Raw genomic sequence first — 18,228 nt, 5'->3', positions numbered from 1 at the left:
CCAGTCAAAGGAAGACTCTCCGGCAGGAGATCTTCTCCGTCATTGGGAAAAGTGGTGAGGCAGTCCAGCAGGGCTCCACCGGTGGTGGTGTCGTGGCAGGTCGGCTCAGCTTCTCCCTCGTCGGATTCTTAGGTCCTGTGGCGACTTCTGAAGTTCCAGTCCCCAAAGCCCTGCTTTTATGCAGCAAACCCCCATTCACTCAGCCTAGCTGTCACTCAAACCTGCTAAGTGGTGAGCCGCCGGCTCACCACTTGGGCCAATCAGGATGGAGTGCGACTTGAGTTGCCTAGGCAACTCAGTCCAGGGTGCCTAAATTCCCCTCCACCCCTCCTAAGTACCTCAGACAGAGTGGCACCACTTTGTAGGGCTTCTGTGGAGAAGCTCGCCAAAAAGTGGAACAAAGGGCTCGACTTGGGTTGGAGTCACAGAAGAGAACACAAACGCCATTTTAGAATCAAGTTTTGGCAAAAAATACCAACCGGAGAATTAATATTAATTAAATAAACCGACGGTATGTTCGAGGCTACCATAAATAATTAAATAAAGATAGTAGCTTAAAACAATGGGAAATCCCATAGGAAAATATTTTCGGTTGAATATAAAGTAGTATCCACTGCCACCAGCCAAAACTCGATCAGGGGGGACGGAGATGTGCCCCCTCGACTAACAGATCCTGGGGCAATCGAATTGCCCCAGCCAGTATGTCCACAATATGATGGTTTGTACTGGTTCTGTTCAGAAATTAAGACTAGTAAAGTCAATGGTGACTTTACATGCCCTGGGAGACAGTAGTCAGTCCCAGGGTATGGAGTCTATACTGGGGGGTCACTATGACACCCCTGTGTCACTGCACTGAGGGTGCTGTGTAACACACATCACAAAAACACATGAAGCCCTATGGGGTAAAAGACCCCATAGCCCATTAAACACATCTAGATCCAAAGAAAACACTCTCAAATCATGTCCAAGAGTGAGGGTAAAAGAGTCTCACTCTTGGCAGGAGAAAAAAATAAACCCCAAAAATCCAGCAAAGCTGCTGGGGGACTCACTAGGTTAGGAAATTCAGCCTAAACAGAGAATTCTCCCTAACAGACCCAATGGGAGATCTGCTCACAAACGCACACTCCATACGTGGACCAATCACGGACCACAGTGGTCCCAGTCGTTCATGGCACTCCATACTCTCTGGCACCCAGGATGTGTATTGGGGACAGACACCCCAGCCCACATCCTGGAGGCACACACACACACAAGACATGCAGAAGCCCGCGAAAGCTTGGCGTTTCGTGGCAAACGGCATGTCCAAATAAGGACTGACACGGGTCGGCTCGACCTGGGGAAGGTAAAGGGGCAAGATGGCCTAAGGACAGGACAAAGAACCTTGTGGCATGGCCATTTTGGAGCCAGGCTACCTATTTGTGCGAAGCGCGGTTAACATGGCAGGATAGGGTTAAAATTACATGAAAAGATATGCTGCCACCAGCCCTGTCCATGACACATCTCCAAAAATGTCCTTCGAGAGTATCTTGGGTCATTGTAATAGACTGAGACCCAAGTACACTTTACTGTAAGGTACATTGTGTACTTGTTACATGTTGCACAAAAGTTGCAACATTGGAAAAGGACTAAGGGAAACCAAGTCTCCCAGCACTGACTGTCTTAGGGGCATGTCAGTTTCCCCATAAAAAGTGAGCGAGAGCCCAGAGGAGTGCAGCTGAAGTCTGTGCTTCCCTGGCAAAATCAGTCGATGGTGTCTAAACAGCAGCAAAAAGTTTGGGGGTGTACAACTGGAGGGAAAATTACACATAAAATGAAATCTTTCCTAACAGTTATCGGTTGGCACACCGACGGCTGCCCGATCGTCCGAGAGCCCGTTCCACCAGAGCGATTGCTGCGAATGCGTTCCTGTCTGGTCTGGTGTGCCCCAGACCGGAGGTAAGAGTAATTGCTTCTGTTGAGCCTTGCCACCTCCCGTGGTTGTGTAATGTTGTACTGCTATGTATTCTTTATTCATGAGCATGTGAATCTATACCAGAGCCCATGCTGGAGAAAGGAAAAGTTACTTACCTGTAACTATTGTCCTCCAGCATGGGTCTGGCATTGATTCAAATTTGAACCCTCCCGCCTTCCCCTCTGCTGGTCATTCTCTCTCTTAACGTGCTTACCAAATCTGAAGATGGCTGCCAGAGGAGGGGCTTAGGGAGGGGCCAGTCATTTGCTGGGGACAATGACCCAGAGCTCAGTGATTTATTTGAAGAGGGAATGCAGTTTGCAAGTGAAAGTGAAACTTTTTTCTTTTACTGAGGATTCCCGGCCTGACAGGGAATATTCATGAGCATGTGAATCCATGCAAGACCTATGCTGGAGAATAATAGTTACAGGTAAGTAAACTTGTTCCTTATTTTATTTTTACAGTACAGGTAGACAAAAGCAACATAGTTAACAGTGCACAAACCAGCAAAGCTATCATGGTATGGGGCGCTATGTCAGGGGTTGCGAGTACAGATGAAAATCCATCTTAACAAATTTGAAGTACTTTGGCTAGACATTGGGCCTCATTCCGAGTCCGGCGGTAGCCATGCCGGAAAAACCGGCAGGCTGCCGCCAGACCAGAAATACCATTCCGCATCCGTGATTGCTGGAATAACCGGGGCATTACAACCCCAGTGACCCGGTAATTCCGGAGGCAGAATTCCGTAAATCCGCATTCCCATGGAGTCCCTTAGGACTCGATGGGGACAATGGAAACACTGGTTCCGTCTATGATGGAGCTGGTGTTTCCATTTTCGCCTGCACGCGGGGGGCGTTGCTGCCGCCAGGTCAGACCTGGCGCGAGTGGCACCTCCTGCCGGCAGAACTTGGAATCAGCCGGTCCGGAAACAACGGTGGCAGTGGATTTACTGCCACCGTTGTTTCCGGACCGGCAGGGTCGTAATGAGGCCCAATGTCTTTCTATGTTCACCAGAACGGGGTGGCCTCTCAGAATCTTGCCATAGTGCTGATTCTGAAAATCCATCTTAACACCTTGTTTCAGTATTTTACCTTCCCTAACTGAGTGCTCTCCTAGACTACGCACATTCAATCACAGGAAGCTTACTTACCTTTGACCTTTGAATAATACATGGGTCTTAATGTAGTATTGTTATAAATGAGTGTTATTCTTATACTTAGCTGTGTGTTTATTGCAATGCACAACACTGCTCCGTACCTCCTTTGATCAGCCTGGCTGCTTGGTTTGAGAGAGTGATTTAGCTTAACTGCGTTTGTGAAAATCTTGCCACCCCTAGGTTGGCTTGTCTAAGTTTGGCTACATGTTGTGACTTTGAAAAACCCTCCTAACAGTAACAAAAGCAACCAAAGTACCAAACTATTACCAAACCATGTATTCTTTTGTGAATAGTTAAACTAAACTGGGGAAAAATAAATTGGGGTCTCAGGAATCCAAAAATGGACCTTTGGCCTGCCTAGTATCAAAACTCCAGATCAAGTACATCAATTCTACCAGATTTTGGCCAGGGCTTCTAGTGGACCACTATGAGGAGCTAGTATACATCTTCAGATGAACTTATAATAGCAATGTGATGGACTCTAATGAGGAACACCATTATCATCAGTATAGCAAGGAAAATATTAAGCCTAACATTCACAATAAATAAAGTTTACCGTGAGGCACACATAAATCTACATGAACTCAGTTTACTGCCAGCAACCCCAATTTCCCACAAACAGAAGATAACTAAAAAGAGTTTACAATAAACCTGTTTTTTGTTGATTGGCTTTTTCTTGGGTCATGTAGAAAAAATGAAAGTGATTTTCTCCAAATGTATTTTGTGCAATCAGCTTGTAGAATTGAACTGTTTATGGGCTACCTCCGTCACTCCCTCTTCTTTCCCTAGGTGCAAAGAGGAATCTCAGAATTTCTTTTCAAACTATTTGTCCTGCAGTATCTCATGGACACAGATGGAAAAATGTGGAAACGCAACCCCTATCATCTCTACGTGGTTGAGATCCTGGAGCCGTCCGTGGTCAACCCCAAGAAGCAGCAAAGAGTATGTGCTCAAGGAGCATTTTATTTCTGATCCTATCAAGCTGTACTGTAGGGAGGGATTGTGTGGTAATCTAGTTTGTGTGCAGTGTTTTCAATTGTGTATTTTTGCCCTCTGTAGCTGCAGTTGTTTAGCAATGCCCATTGCTGTGTTACGTTGGTAGAAAGCAATACTAAGCATGCATATAGAGTTCCCACTGGGAGCTAGATAGTGTGCGTGTTAGGGAGAATTCTCAGAAATGTGCTAATTCCTCTCTTCCTTAGAGATCCCCAGCAACTTTGCTGGATTTTAGGACTTTTAATTTTTAACCTGGAGCGAGTGAGACCCTTTTCCCACTCTCTCATGTATTTTAATATGATATGAACTCTGCGTTTCTTTAAGTATGGAGTCTGACAAACTCCATAGACGACATCGTTGCATGGTGTCACACAGCACCTTCAGTTCAGTGGCACAGGCAAGTCTTTCAGATTTCCCAAAGGCTTAAATACATTCTCTTGGATAAACTACTGTTTCCAAGAACAGTGAAGAGAAATTCACTTTACTTACATTAGTAACTTTCTAGACCCATCACACACAATCTTACAATAGGGTACTGGAGGGTTTACTTAGTATCCCCTTTGTCTAGTTTCTCATGTAACATTTTATGTTAGCATTCCTACGGTTAATGGCTGGTGGCAGTGGTTTACTTTTTACTACCATTGTGTGTTTTTACCGTGGGCTGAAATTGCATCCTTGGTAAAGCACCCATGGGTGCCCATTTTGTCAAAAAGGCCCGGTCTTCTTTTTTCGCCATTTCTTGTTGGAAAGGTCCTTCTTGAGATTTGCTCTGCGCCAAACCAGGTTTGGCCCCTTTGTTATTTTTGTCTTTGGTGGGATTCACGAGTGAAGCCCGTCTCTGGCTACAGAGTGTCTGGCAGGGGGCAGGAAGTGACGGAGGTGCCCGAAACTCCCTTTGCTTAATCACCTTGGTTACAGGAATGCACCCAAAGGTGATTGGCCGGCTGGCTGTCCGGCAAGGACAGCCACCCTGTTGCGTGACTGACAGGCTGGAATGAATGGGAGAAACCTGCATAAAAGGCGATGCTTTTTGGCTTGGAAGGCAGAGTCGACCACTGGATGAAGGAATCCGAAGAAGTACTTGAAGAAGATGCCTGCTGCAACTCCTGGACCGTTGGTTTGCCCAGTGAAGCCCTACTGCTGTGCTGAAGATCTGAATTCATTTCGACTAGAGAAGCCCTGTAAGGACGACTTCTCCCCTTGAGTTGGTGGGACCAATTAACTCCAAAGTGAACTTGTCTGGACATCCTCTCTGAGCTGGCTCTACTTCCTTTCTGCTGCAGGAACCAAAGTGCCAGGGAGAGGAACACCAGATTGGAGTGCATCACTTTTAAGTCCGACCCGAGCTGCTGGAAGATCCTCTGGATTCGTAGTAAGCAGGACTAACCAAGCCTGAGCCACCTCAACAGAGTGCTTGGCACCAGATCCGAGGAAAGTCCAGAGTGGTATCTGAGAGTCTGCGGTGGTGCTATCTGCTGAGACGCGAGGAGCTGAAACCGCGAATTGCCGCTGAATAAAAGGTTGTCCTTTGCCATCGCTGACCATTTTGTTGCAGGAGTCCCCATAAGTCCTCCCTCTTGTCCTCACGACTGAGGTACTGGAACAACAGGATCTGCAGACCCACACAGGAACAGAAGCCAGCTGGAACCATTTCTTCTAACCAGATGTACTGTACAGTCTGAGAGAACCTACCTCTTGTGTAGCCTTACTCGATTTCAGTTGTCTTGTCTTGGTTGCTTCTATAGTGTTGCTAACAAGCTTCTTTACCTCAGAAGCCTAATCAGTTTGTGGCCCTACAGCGATTCTTCTTTTCTACAAAGACTTCTAAAAACATTGTGGAAGACTTTTACCTACCTAAAAGTGCTCAAGTTCACTTAGAATTTTGCCCAATTGACTTTGGCCTAGCCTGGCTCCCTGAATGACTCTTCTCTCCTCTGATTGTGTGTTTATATCTTCCTTCCAGGAAAGGGTTAACTTGTTCTGCATTGCGGGGTTCAAAAGTACTTACCTGCTTCAGAATATTTGTGTGATCTCTTATTTTATTCTAATAACCCTTTTTCTTTGCCATACTTCTAAGTACTGCGCTAAATGCAGAAGTGATATATTAATGTCTAGAGTGTCTTACTTATTGAAGTTACCTGAGGGTGTAGGAAGTGTCTCTGCGCCATCCCAAATGGGTATTTGCGGATTTAGAGAAACTAATAGTATGTATTTCTTTAAGTGTATTTGTGTGTTACTATTATATTGCCCATTCTGACGAAGTCATATTCAAACTGATGGTTAAATAAATTAATAATTGTTTAATCAAGAAACCTTGTGCGTAAGGGTTTCTTTTTATTTAACATTAAGAATTCAATTAGCTTATTATGTCACATTAAGAAATCAATCTAAACAAGAGGCTCAGAGAATAGAACATAAAAGGATGCACAATGTGTCATGGGCCGAAGAAGTGTCATATCTGAGGCGTATGTGGTCCCATGATGTAGTTTAAAAAATGAATAATTGTATAAATCTGTTTTTTTGTTCTTTCCCAAAAGGATATTCAGCCATCTAGCTTCTGGGACCATTGGTTGTGTTGAGATCTGAAAGAGATCTCCATATATGTTTCTATTTTCCGCCAATGCTGGGCAATCCATTATGATGTTGTTGCAGTGTCTCCAGCGATGACTCGTTAAGACAAAATTGACAGTATTGCTCCAAACTGGGAATTTGTTTTGTTTTCGCAAGTCTATATCCAGTTGGAATAATGTTCAAACGTAGTTTCAGGTATGTATCACGAATAGCTTTATCCGGAAATAGATTCAGGTAAGATGGCAGCTCATTTCGAGCCCTTATGTCAAGCTCGCAGTGTAGATTGATCTGATAAGCCGATTTCGCTCGAATGGTTTTGGTCCATTGCGCTGTAACTTAACTTTGGTGTGCTGCAGGCGTAGTGTTATAATTTGCATAGATATGTCTTTGCTTGCCAGTTGACTTTCCATATCCTTCTATGGGTTCAGGATGGTATTGTTCATGCCACTCGGATTTGTTTGCAGAGTCTGCATTGCCGGGATGTTATCGCTGATCAATATTTTGCGGAAAAGGTCCTATTGTTTCCATAGGGCGCTTGATGTAAGAGATTGAGTACCAATTTCAAATCTTATTCTTGTCAAAGGGTAGTTACTTGGCAGTGCTAAAATCTTCTACCAGAAAATTGATTCAAATTGTTGCCACATCGTTTGAGGGAATTTGAGAAGGTTTTCACTCCCATAGATGATAATGGGTACAACTTTTTGCCTATAGAAAGCAATGATGGGTTTAAGGGAACATTTTCCAAACTTATTGTTAAGGCATCAGCCTTGTCTGGCTAAAGATTGTGATTTTTCTTCCAACCTTTCTTCCAACCTTGTGTGTAAGAGTTTCTTTGGATACTTGTCACTGTGAATCTCTATGGAGCTCCTCTACTGCTCACATTGACCCCTCTTGATATAAGCCTGGCTGCTCAATCACGATACCAACCTGTGTAGTACAGACTTATAGCAAAGGTTGGGTTCCTATTTCTAGGAGGTCAAGGTTGTTGTAGTGCACCCAAAGGGTACTAGCTGTTAACCAGGGGCTTTGGTGAGAAATAGCCGACTTCCTTCCATAACATTCGGTGCAGAGCCAGTCATGTTTCAAGGTGGGACTGGCAGAGGCTAAAATGGTGGCACAAGACATCCTGGAGTCCACTGTGGCCCACATTGACACCTCTGGCCGGGCCATATGCGTCGCCACGGACATGAGAAGGACTTCCTGGCTACGGGCTACTAAATTTAACCCAGACGTCCAGGAACGCATATTGGAAATTCCATTCGGAGGGGAGACCTCTTTCACTCCACCACCGATGACTTAAATAAAAAGAAAAAAAGTTTGCAAACTGCGAAGTCTTTATCCCTACAAAGACTATGCCCAAGTTGTACACCCAGTCACATCAACGCTTCGACAAGGGGCAGACATTCGGAGGGTTCTGCGGCTTCCCAAAATGCATGTTCATACAGCTTCACTGTTGCCCAGTCAACACCGGCGCAAACAACAAAAGGTGGGGAGCAAAGGCATTTTTCAAACCCTCTCCTCCACAACAGAGTCAGAGAGAAAGGAGGCATAACGCATCCCTTTGGGTCCACGTGTCTCCAGTGGGGGGCAGGCTTGCCCTTCCCTTACAGTTTTGGCACCAGATGGTTGCGGACCCCTGGTTCCTCTCAGTAGTATCCATGGGGTACTGCCTCCCGTTCCCTTCCTCCCCTTCTTCTTCCCCTCCCACAGATTGGGACACCAACTCTGTTGGCGGAAGTTCAGTCGCTTGTCGAGAGCCAGGCCGTGGAAGAAGTCTCTGCCTCCCAGCCAGGATTGGGCCTCTATTCCAGGATTTTTGCCATACAAAAGAAAAACCAGGCTGTCCTGTGAGTAGTGTTGGACCTTTCCACCATCAACCTCTCCCTCCCTCTTCAAAAATTCAAGATGGTTACGCCAGCACTGATTGCGGAGACTGTGCAGGGTAGACTGGATGTGCTCCCTGGATCTGAAGGACGCTTATCTACACGTCCCGATTTGGCAGCCGCATCGCTCATTCCTACGATTCAGGATCATTGGCTGCAGCCTCAATTCAGCCCCCAAGGTATTCACCAGGCTCATGAATGCAGTGGCTACCCTCCTCAGTACGCAGGACCACCACGTTTACCCTTACCTGGACGACTGGCTCATCAGGGCGAGATCTCTGGAGGTGGTTCATCAGTTCCTCCACCCTTATGATCACACTCCACGAGCTGGTTTTTTTTGTCAACCTCAAGAAGTCTCTGCTGCAGCGTACGCAGAGCCTGATCTTTCTGGGCCTAATATGAGACACAAGCTCCAAGAGAGTTTTCCCCTCGGAGGACAAGATCATGGCCATCAAGAGGGCCACTACTCACTTCCTCACCCGAGAAGTGACCTCGGCCTGGTGGTACCAGCACTACTCTTACGTCCGGTCCTCTTTCCTCCATACTGTATGGGTGTCCCTTCCAAGGGACGGGAGACGGAACCTTTTTGACCAGAAAAAAAACCTTCTCCCCCTTTAAATTTAGAGGCACATGGAGGTGCGGCCCAGGGAGCATGCGCTGCACTGACTACGCCCTCCGGCGCCACACCCCAGTCCCCTTTTCCGGGCCAACGGGAACAGGCCGAATTCACCAGCGCTCCTGGGTTTGGCTTCGGCCATGTAATTCCACGCAGGGGTACTTCTTCTTTGTCTTTTTTGTCTTCTCTATCATTCAGCGCTCGGAAAAGGGTTTGTACATATGTAGGGTTCCATGGCTTCCAGGAATGCATATCCAGGCTGCCGGACTGCTCGCCGTCTCAGAACCGGCACAAACAACAAAGCGGGGGAGGGGCAGTAGGGGCTTTTTCCAGTCCCCCTCGTCAGCGTCAGCCTTCGAGAGAAAGAAGGCATGACACGCCCCTTCGGGTCCGCGTGTCACCGGTGGGGGGCAGGCTTGCTCTCCATGTACAATTCTGGCACCAGAATTTTGGGGTAGCGCCTTCCTATCCCAGCCTCTCCTCCCTCCTCCCCTCCCACAGGTTGGGACAGCAACTCTTTTGGCGGAGATCTGGTCGCTCGTAGAGGGCTAGGCAGTGGAGGAAGTTCCAGCCTCCCAGCGAGGCTTTGGCTTTTACTCCAGGATTTTCGCCATTCAGAAGAAGCACCAGGCTGGCCTAAGAGTTTGCTGGACCTTTCCACCCTCAACTTCTCCCTACCACTGCAGTAATTCCAGATGGTTATGCCAGCTTTGATAGCGGAGACATTGGACAAGGGAGACTGGATGTGCTCCCTGGACCTGAAGGACACGTACCTACACGTCCCGATTTGCCAGCCCCATTGTTCTTTCCTATGGTTCAGGATCATGGGCTACCATCAAGACGCCCACTTCCTCAGCATAGAGGTGACCTAGGCATGGTGGTACCAACATCTCCTGGGTCTACTGGCAGTGGTCCTGTTAGCCGTGCCGCGCACGACTAAGGGTGAGAAGGATTCAGCTGCACTTCGCGGCCTCATGAAATCAGGATGCGGGCTCGCAATCCGAGATCAACAATATTCCTCCATCTCTCCACCCGGACTTAACATGGTAGTCCATGGACTGCAATCTACGGACTGGCAAGCCCTTTCGGCACCCTCTCCGCAGGCCACCATCACCACAGACTCCTCGCTCGAAGGCTGGGGAGCCACCCTGGACGATCTTTCGGTCCACAGCACCTGGGCTCGACAGGAGCAGGAATACCACTTCAATTGGTTGGAACTGAACGCCATCTGGCTAGTGCTCGGAGCATTCCTACCACTTCTCAAGGGCAAGGTTGTCCTCATCCAGACAGACAACTCGACCAGCATGTACTACGTCAACAAGCAGGGAGGCACCAGATCCCCTCCTCTGTGGCAACTGGCGATCAGCATATGGAAATGGGCCCTGGAAAACGTTCGGCAATACACCTCCCGGGGGAATCCAACCTGGAAGCGGACAGGCTCAGCAGGCTGGGAGCGGACAATTACGAGTGGCAGCTAAACAACCTCATTATTCAGGAGATCTTCCACAGGTGGGGTCACCTCCACGTGGATCTCTTTGCCACCTGGCACAACAAGAAGTGTCATCAGTTTGCATCCTTGTATACAAGGGGTTTGTCCTGTCCTCAAAACATTGTTAATGCAATAAATTCTTGCAATTATTATTTGAACCTTCAGAAGCATCCAGCAAAACAACTATCAAGTTTGTGTCACTGGGAAAAGAACAATCCAACAACTGTGATTTAGCTACAGCTGCCTTTTTTATTTGGGTAGACATGTAGATTTCATATGTTCTTTAGGTAAATCAAGTTAGTGTTTTATGGCAAAGTGCTAAGACATTGTTAGGCAGAATCCTATGCAGTTCCCTTAGGGAGCACTACAGAAGATTAAGACTACAGGTATGTGCAATAAATCCCCTTTGGTATCAGTCTGTACCACAAATATTTAGTTGGTAGCTGTGGCTAAGCAGTCAGACTCATCTCAAGAGGGAGATGCAGTATTCAGGGTTTACACCATAGGACTACAATACTATGGAACAAGGAAACACCGACCAAAGCTTTGTATCAAAAAAATATATATATTTATTTTACACACTCTGATGTTCACACACAAATCGTTATTACTAAATGAAGTTAAAACAGTCAAGAAAAGTATACACAACTCCCTATTTAAATTGTAGACAAGTTTGAGCAAGAGTGAAAACTGAGCGAAATGGCACAGTGTAAACTGAGCAGAAATGGCACTCTAAATATTTCTTCAGAGGGAGGGAAAGGACAGGGTATACAGATTTAGCCTTTTAAACAAACCAGCAACACTTCCCAATTGGATTGTGAACAGGTTAAGCAAGGCAGCACTTGAGCATCAACAGTACTTGGGTGAAAACCGAGCAAAATGGCACTTCAGCAATATATAAAGGGGAAGGAAAGGTGGTTATAAGAGTTTTAGGTGCACCAACACATTTCTAGATGAGAAGCAATCTAGAGAAGGCAGTTGTAACAGATTTAGCCAGAGTCAAGAGGCCTGTGCCAGAGTCAGTGGTACAAGGCAAAGTGCCTAGGTTCGAAATGTTCTAGTAGCTGTAGTCCAGTCTTTGTTAAACTATTGAAAAGGCGGTTGCAGGACTTCGAAAGATAATGTTAGACTAAAAGGCGGCCAGCCCAGAAGGTAAGTAAAGTATCCCCGACCAGGGTTAGGATTCCAGAGAAAGACACGAGAAAGAAATATTAAAGTTCTGGCAATAAAAACCTACCGGAGTAAAGTTCATATTAAAATAAACCGGCGGTATGTTAGAGGCTGTCAGTAAAAGTAGTAGCCTCGAACAATGGGAAAATTCCTTAGGGAAATATTTGCAGATGAATATTTACGGTAGTAACCACTGCCACCAGCCAAAAACTTTAGAGAGAGGGACTGTACGGTACCCCATTGAAAATGAACATAAGGGAAAAACTATTAACCCTTCCCAGTACTTCCATAGTAAAATGGGTTGCACTGTTTTTTTTCATAACTATTGACTAGTAAAGTCAATGGTAACTTTACATGCCCTGGGAGACAGTAGTCAGTCCTAGGGTATGGAGTCTATGTTTGGGGGTCGCTACGACACCCCTGGGTTACTGCAGTGAGGGTGCTGTGTAACACACATATAAAAAGATGATACCTATGAGGGTGAGAAAAATCCCATAGCCCGTAAGCACAAAAATAGTCTGAAACATACTTCAAAATACAGCTAAGAGTGGGGAAAAACAGTCTCACTCTTAGTAGGAGTAAAAGAAAAAACCTGAAATACAGCAAAGCTGCTGGGGAACTCTATAGGTAAGGGAAATTAGCCTTAGAAGAGAATTCTCCCTAACAGACAGTATGTGAAAACAAATCTGTAAATAGTAAATACAATCTACGGCAAAATATGTACCCACAAATGCACGATTTGGCTCAATATTACTTCATATTAGTCCATACATGTGCAATCATTGCAAGTTCATTGGGCACTGTTTGCATAATATATCCATTCCAAATAGAGTTTTTAAATGCAACATTTGCTACAAGAATTAGTAAAACATTGTGTGTAGAGATTGCATATATTACACGCTGATACACATAAGACCCCAAATATGTTTTGCGTGGCGGTGTCACCACAGGCACTAAGACGAAGAAGAGTGAGTTAAGGTTTGTTAGTCTAGTGGCAGGGTTCCTAAGTTACAGGAGTCTAGTGTATCGGTCCCCTGTGTGTGGAGACAAGACCTGAAAAAATGGTGTCTACTAAAGCTTGGCGTTTGAGGGATGACCAAAAAACTGGTCGACGTCTAAATGTGGATAGGAAAGGTTCATGTGGTCCTTGTTCGTGTCTGCCCCTGCGGGGGCATGGGACCACTGGATGTCTTGATGTGAATAGGAAAAGTACATGTGGTCCTTCTTCGTGTCAGCTCCTGTGGGGGCATGTTGACCACTGACGTTTTCGGCTTGATTGTGTAACAGCCTTCTGCTGGGGCCAAGTGTTAACAGGTCTCCCTGGGGATAAAAAATATATGCATACTCAGTGTTAGGCATAAGCTCGGAGCATAGCTGAGTAAGGATAGTAAAAAGTTTAAAAGTACCCTGTAATTCGGGTGAAGGAAAGTGAAAGGTCTGAGGCCCTAGGACCCAAAGGACTGACCTTAAATAGAGCTGTGAGGAAGTTGAGCTCTCAATATTTTTCTTCAAAGAGATGGCAGAAAAGTGTGAAGGTCAATATCTGAAAGCAGCTCCTGTCTCCAAAGGTGACGAGTAAGACGGTCTGGTGTGGCCTGAATAGAGGAATGGATATTGTAAGTCAAAAAGTTAGAAGTGGCTGGGAGACATGGAGAGTGAAGGCGGCACCTGGCCGATATGATCTACCTTGCTGGCCCAGGCGCTCTACCCTGGGCACTGGGTCCCCTCTCAGGATGGATCCTGTGGCCAGCTGTGGCAGCTCAGCAAGTGGGGGCAGGCAGGGCCCGGGAAAAGGCGAGAAAAAAGAGGACAAGAGCGGGGCCAAGTTTGAATGGGAACCCGCAGTTGGTAAGAGTGGATATTTCCTGCCCCTTATGGTTGGAGGGTGGCACTAACCTCCCAAGCTGCGGGCGGCTCGTGTGGAGAGGTAGAGAAAACGCTCTGGGTTCCACGTCTGGAGAGAGCTGGAGCTGTGTATGCTACCGTGCTTTGCACGTGTAGAAGAATAGTAAATGAGTATTCTGCATGTGTGCCGGGAATGGTATACCGTGGTCATGGAGTCTGCAAGGAAGCGTGGGTCATATGTGCGCTCTGTGCGGTTTCTTGGATACAGAGCTGGGCGCAGTGTAAACAGGGCGTGGGTACGAGTATCAGTAAGAAAGAGCTGTGCCGTGATAACGATGCAGATGGGTATGATAAAGCCAGACATCGCTGGTATGTAACTGCTGGCACAGTAGCTGGTATGTGGTGACGAATACACCGGGCGCAGTGTTGACAAGTCGTGCGTGTGGGTATCAGTAGGACTTAGTTGTGCCGCGATGACAATGCAGATGGACATACTGTGGCACGTCACCGCTGGAGATGAATGTGCCTGGGGTGAGGATGACTGGGCTCCCAGAGCGAGCACCATAACTGCGGGGGCTACGCTTCCAAGGTATGGTCTGACCTGGTTGTGGGCTGAGGGGCCTGTGCAGGGTGGCCTGGCAGCACAGCGTATTGATGCTTATTGTAAGGCATGTTGTGTGGACTCAATAGAGGTCCTGACACGGAAGCAAGTGGTTGGGCTACCGAAGTAAGAGGTTTTCAATAATGGTACTCAAGGGGTGCTGCTTCATTGAGGCCCCTGGTGGTGGTTTGTAACTTCAAAATCCACCAGGCTTCTTTGAAGTTAAGTGCATTGGCACTGTTGGAAGTTTCCAATATTTTATCAATCGCCCACTATCTGAATGGCCATGTTTAAATTCCATGAAATGTGCAACTAGGGGTGCTGCATGGGCTTTGCACCTGATCCTAGATCTATTTTCTCCAATTCTTTTGTGCACGGGTCTGGAGGTTTGCCCCACATACCAAAGTCTGCATGGACATTCATTGAGGTAGATTACATTGGGTGTTTTGCAGTTGGTGAATTGTCGCAATTCCCATTCTTTGCCCTCTATGGAAAATTATTTCATCTTTTGGGTTTGGCTACAGGCTGCACAGCTGCCACAGGGGTGTTGGCCTCGGATTTTGCACATATTCCAGAGAGTAGATCTAGCATTTTTGCGTCTGGATCTTGCGTGATTAAGGAGGTCTTTCAGGTTTTTGGCTCTCCTGAGTGCTATCCTTGGTAGTGATTCTTCCGGTAAGCTAAGTTGTACTATGGGCCAACATTTTTTAATCATTCCCTTGAGTTGGGATGTGTTGGTGCTGAAAGTAGAGACTCAAGCCATGGTGTTTTCAGTAGAGGGGTCACGTTGTTTCGGGATGAGTAGTGTTTCTCTTTGTGTATAGAGATCCCTCTTCTTGGTGTTTTTCAATAGCTTCTTAGGGTAGCCCCTACTTTCTAGTTTGCGCTGTAGATGGTTGCATGAATGTTAAATTCCCTGGTTTCTGTACATTTCCTCCGAATTCTGAGGAACTGCCCGTAGGGAAGTTTGTCACATAAGTTTTTTGGGTGGTGACTCTTGTAGTATCGTGTTCCTGTCAGTTTCCTTTTTAAAGATGGAACATTCTGACTGGTTGTTCGTGACACTGATGTTGAGGTCCAGAAAATTAATGTTCACATTGCTGTTATTAATGGTGAATTGAATTTCCTGGGATTGGCCATTCATCCAGTTGAAAAAGTTATGTAGTACTTGCCCCTAGCCCTGCCAGATGAAGATGATGTCATCAATGTATCTGTACCATAGCTGGATATTCTCCTGGAATGGGTTGTTCGTGTTGAGTTACGTAGCTTTTCTCATACTCTGCCATGTAAATTATGGCCATACTGGGGGCAAAGGTCTGTAAATAGAACGGGTCATTGAAGGAAAAGTAATTGTTAGTGTTAGGCAGAATCATTTGCAGCACCCTTAGGGAACACTGCATAAGATTAGGACTACAAGTGATAGTACGATTTCACCTTTGGTACAAGCCTGTACTATGCAGTAAAGTGGTAATGATGGCTGAGCAGCCAGACTTATCTCAAGAGCAAATGAGCAGTACTAGCGATTACACAAGGACTACAATTACTGTGACTCAAGCAAACACTGACTCAAGGTGTCTGGTTAAAAAAAATATAAGTGCATTTATTTTTAAACCATCTGTTCACAAAACACTTCACTTCTATTAAATAATACCACACTGTAAATATACTACACACAACCAATTCCTCTTGTTCAGTTCAATTCAAGGTAAGTACATTAGGATTTGACAGACCGGTGTTGTGAAACAAAGACGTTACCGGGGGTTAATACACGATCCCTTTTTGACAGTAATGACGGTTCGGTCTTACGAAAGAAAAGCGTACCCACGAGAAGAAATGTAACTGTAGTCAAACACACTTAGCACATAGAATTAAAACAAGGGAATAGTGGAGAAAAATCATAGGCCATACTTTTGTCAAGGTAATCGAATCAGAGGACGTGTTCTAAGAGGCAGATAAAAGTCAATAGGCCTGCGCCAGTGTCAAGTGGTGCAGGAGCTCTGTTGTCGAGGATCACATGGTGAGAACAGTTGAAGATTCACGTTGCCAGGAGTACTGGATATTGTCGAAGGGAGCCAAAAGTTATAAAACGGACGGAAGAAAGGAAGGACAAGCCTTCGGAAAAGTGAAGGGTTCACCCTAATTCCTCAAGGTCGGACGGAGAGAACGACCAAATGGACACAGTACCTTATTCAGATGAAGAAAGCTGGTGCTACGGCAGTTGTTCGTGGTAGTTCCTGAAGCTTCAGTCGTGGGGACAAGAACGACGACGTCTGGAGCGGTCTGCACTACCCAGGGATGAGGCCAGCAGCAGCAAAGCAACGAAGAATAAAAGGTGCGCTCCTTAAAAACAGGAGAGGGCTCTTCTGATGGCTATCTGGACCACTACAGCTCAGTGCAGCGATTTCGACCCAGAAGAGGATTCTCTGGCTGTAGAAGGTGAGCTGGTTGATCCCACCTTTCTCAATGGAAGAAGACTCCGGACTGGATCTTCTCTGTCGTTGAAGGGCAGATAGCTCAGGACTGCAGCAGGGCTTCACCGGGCATCCAGGAGTGGCAGCACCCGTCTTCTTCTCCGCTTCTCTTTGTTTCTTGTAGTTCCAGTGGCGACTCTGTCTTCCAGCCCAAGAGTCCTGCCTTTTATGCCAAAATCCCCCATTCACACAGCCTGGCTGTCAATCACGCAGCAGGGGGGTTGTCCAGCCCAGACAACCACCTTGGCCAATCGATACAAAGTGTAACTTGGGTCTCCAAGGAGACCGTGTGCAGGGGGTAACTAAACCCATCCCTCACATTCAGCCCACCTAGACACCCAGACGCCAAAGGACCCAAAATAAAAACGAGATGGGGTAGCGGGTTTTATGTTCACGTCTGTCATCACAGCCAGAACACTAACACGGAATCTGTGTAAAAATGATAGTTACCACTGCCATCAGCCATGTCAGGAAGGGGGACACAAGTGCCCCTGGGGGTACAGAAGGACAGGGGAAAGATATTCCCCTCCAGTACTCCATTGTAAAATGGTTTGTACGGGATCTGTATTTTAAAAGGACTAGTGAAGCCAATGGTGACTTTACATGTTTCTGGGGGACAGTAGTCATCCCCAGGAATGGAGTTCATAAGGGAAGTCTAAATGACATCCCTGTGTCACTACACTAAAGGTGCTGTGTTACACATAAGTAACAAGATGATGCCTAGGGAGTTAGTGACACTCAATAGCCCATAAGCACAAAAAGTACAACTCACACAAAATTACACTGTAAGGGTGGGAAAAAGGCTCACACCCTTACCAGGAGGAAAGAATAAACCCAGAAATCCAGCCAAGCTGCTGAGGGACTCACTAGGTAAGGGAAATTAGCCATAAATGAGACTTCTCCCTAACAGTTAGTAAGGGCTCACTCAAGTAATTCAACTATGAAGTTCACCAGAACCCTCCTTTGGGTCATATGTAGGGTGAGATCGTGTCTGATGCACTCTACTGCTTTATCCTGAGCTATGATCGTATAAAGGCTTTTGATGTCCATGGTAACTAGTTGGTTGTTGGTGGAATCGAAGGGCTGGTGTTCAAAAATAGCGATGGTTGCCATGGTGTCCTTGAGATATGATGGAATGTTTTGACATAAAGGTTTAAGAAAGTAGTCAATGAATTTGCATATTGGTTCCATGATTGACCCACAGCCTGAGACTCCCTGGAGGTGTGTTATTTTTATGGATTTTAGGCAGTGTGTAGAATGCCGGGATCCTCCCCTCTGCGGTGTTAAGGAATGCCTCTTCTTTTTCCGAAATCCAGTCTCGATCAAATGCGTATTTGGTGATTTCCTGTATTTTGGATTTGATGATAGGGGTGGGGGGGGGTCTCTTTTCAATTTTTTGTAGTTGTTTGCTTCGTTCAATAACGTCATCATCATGATTGTGTATTGATCAGTGTTTTGTATCACAATCCCACCCCCTTT

The 18,228-nt window shown here is 46.2% G+C and overlaps 1 protein-coding gene across 3 annotated transcripts in view; it reads left to right on the top strand.

The window, feature by feature from the left end:
* RNF213 (ring finger protein 213) overlaps positions 1-18,228 on the top strand; it is a 3,248,263-nt gene that overhangs the window by 1,876,162 nt on the left and 1,353,873 nt on the right. For all 3 annotated transcript variants that reach the window (XM_069655189.1, XM_069655190.1, XM_069655188.1), the window contains exon 26: positions 3,897-4,049. In XM_069655189.1, the coding sequence (XP_069511290.1) occupies positions 3,897-4,049 (153 nt within the window). The remainder of the gene's footprint in view (positions 1-3,896; positions 4,050-18,228) is intronic.

This window comes from Ambystoma mexicanum, chromosome 3q, assembly GCF_040938575.1.
Source record: "Ambystoma mexicanum isolate Mex_15411 chromosome 3q, UKY_AmexF1_1, whole genome shotgun sequence".
NCBI classification, from domain to species: Eukaryota; Metazoa; Chordata; class Amphibia; order Caudata; family Ambystomatidae; genus Ambystoma; species Ambystoma mexicanum.
This window is presented reverse-complemented; position numbering and strand designations above follow the sequence as displayed.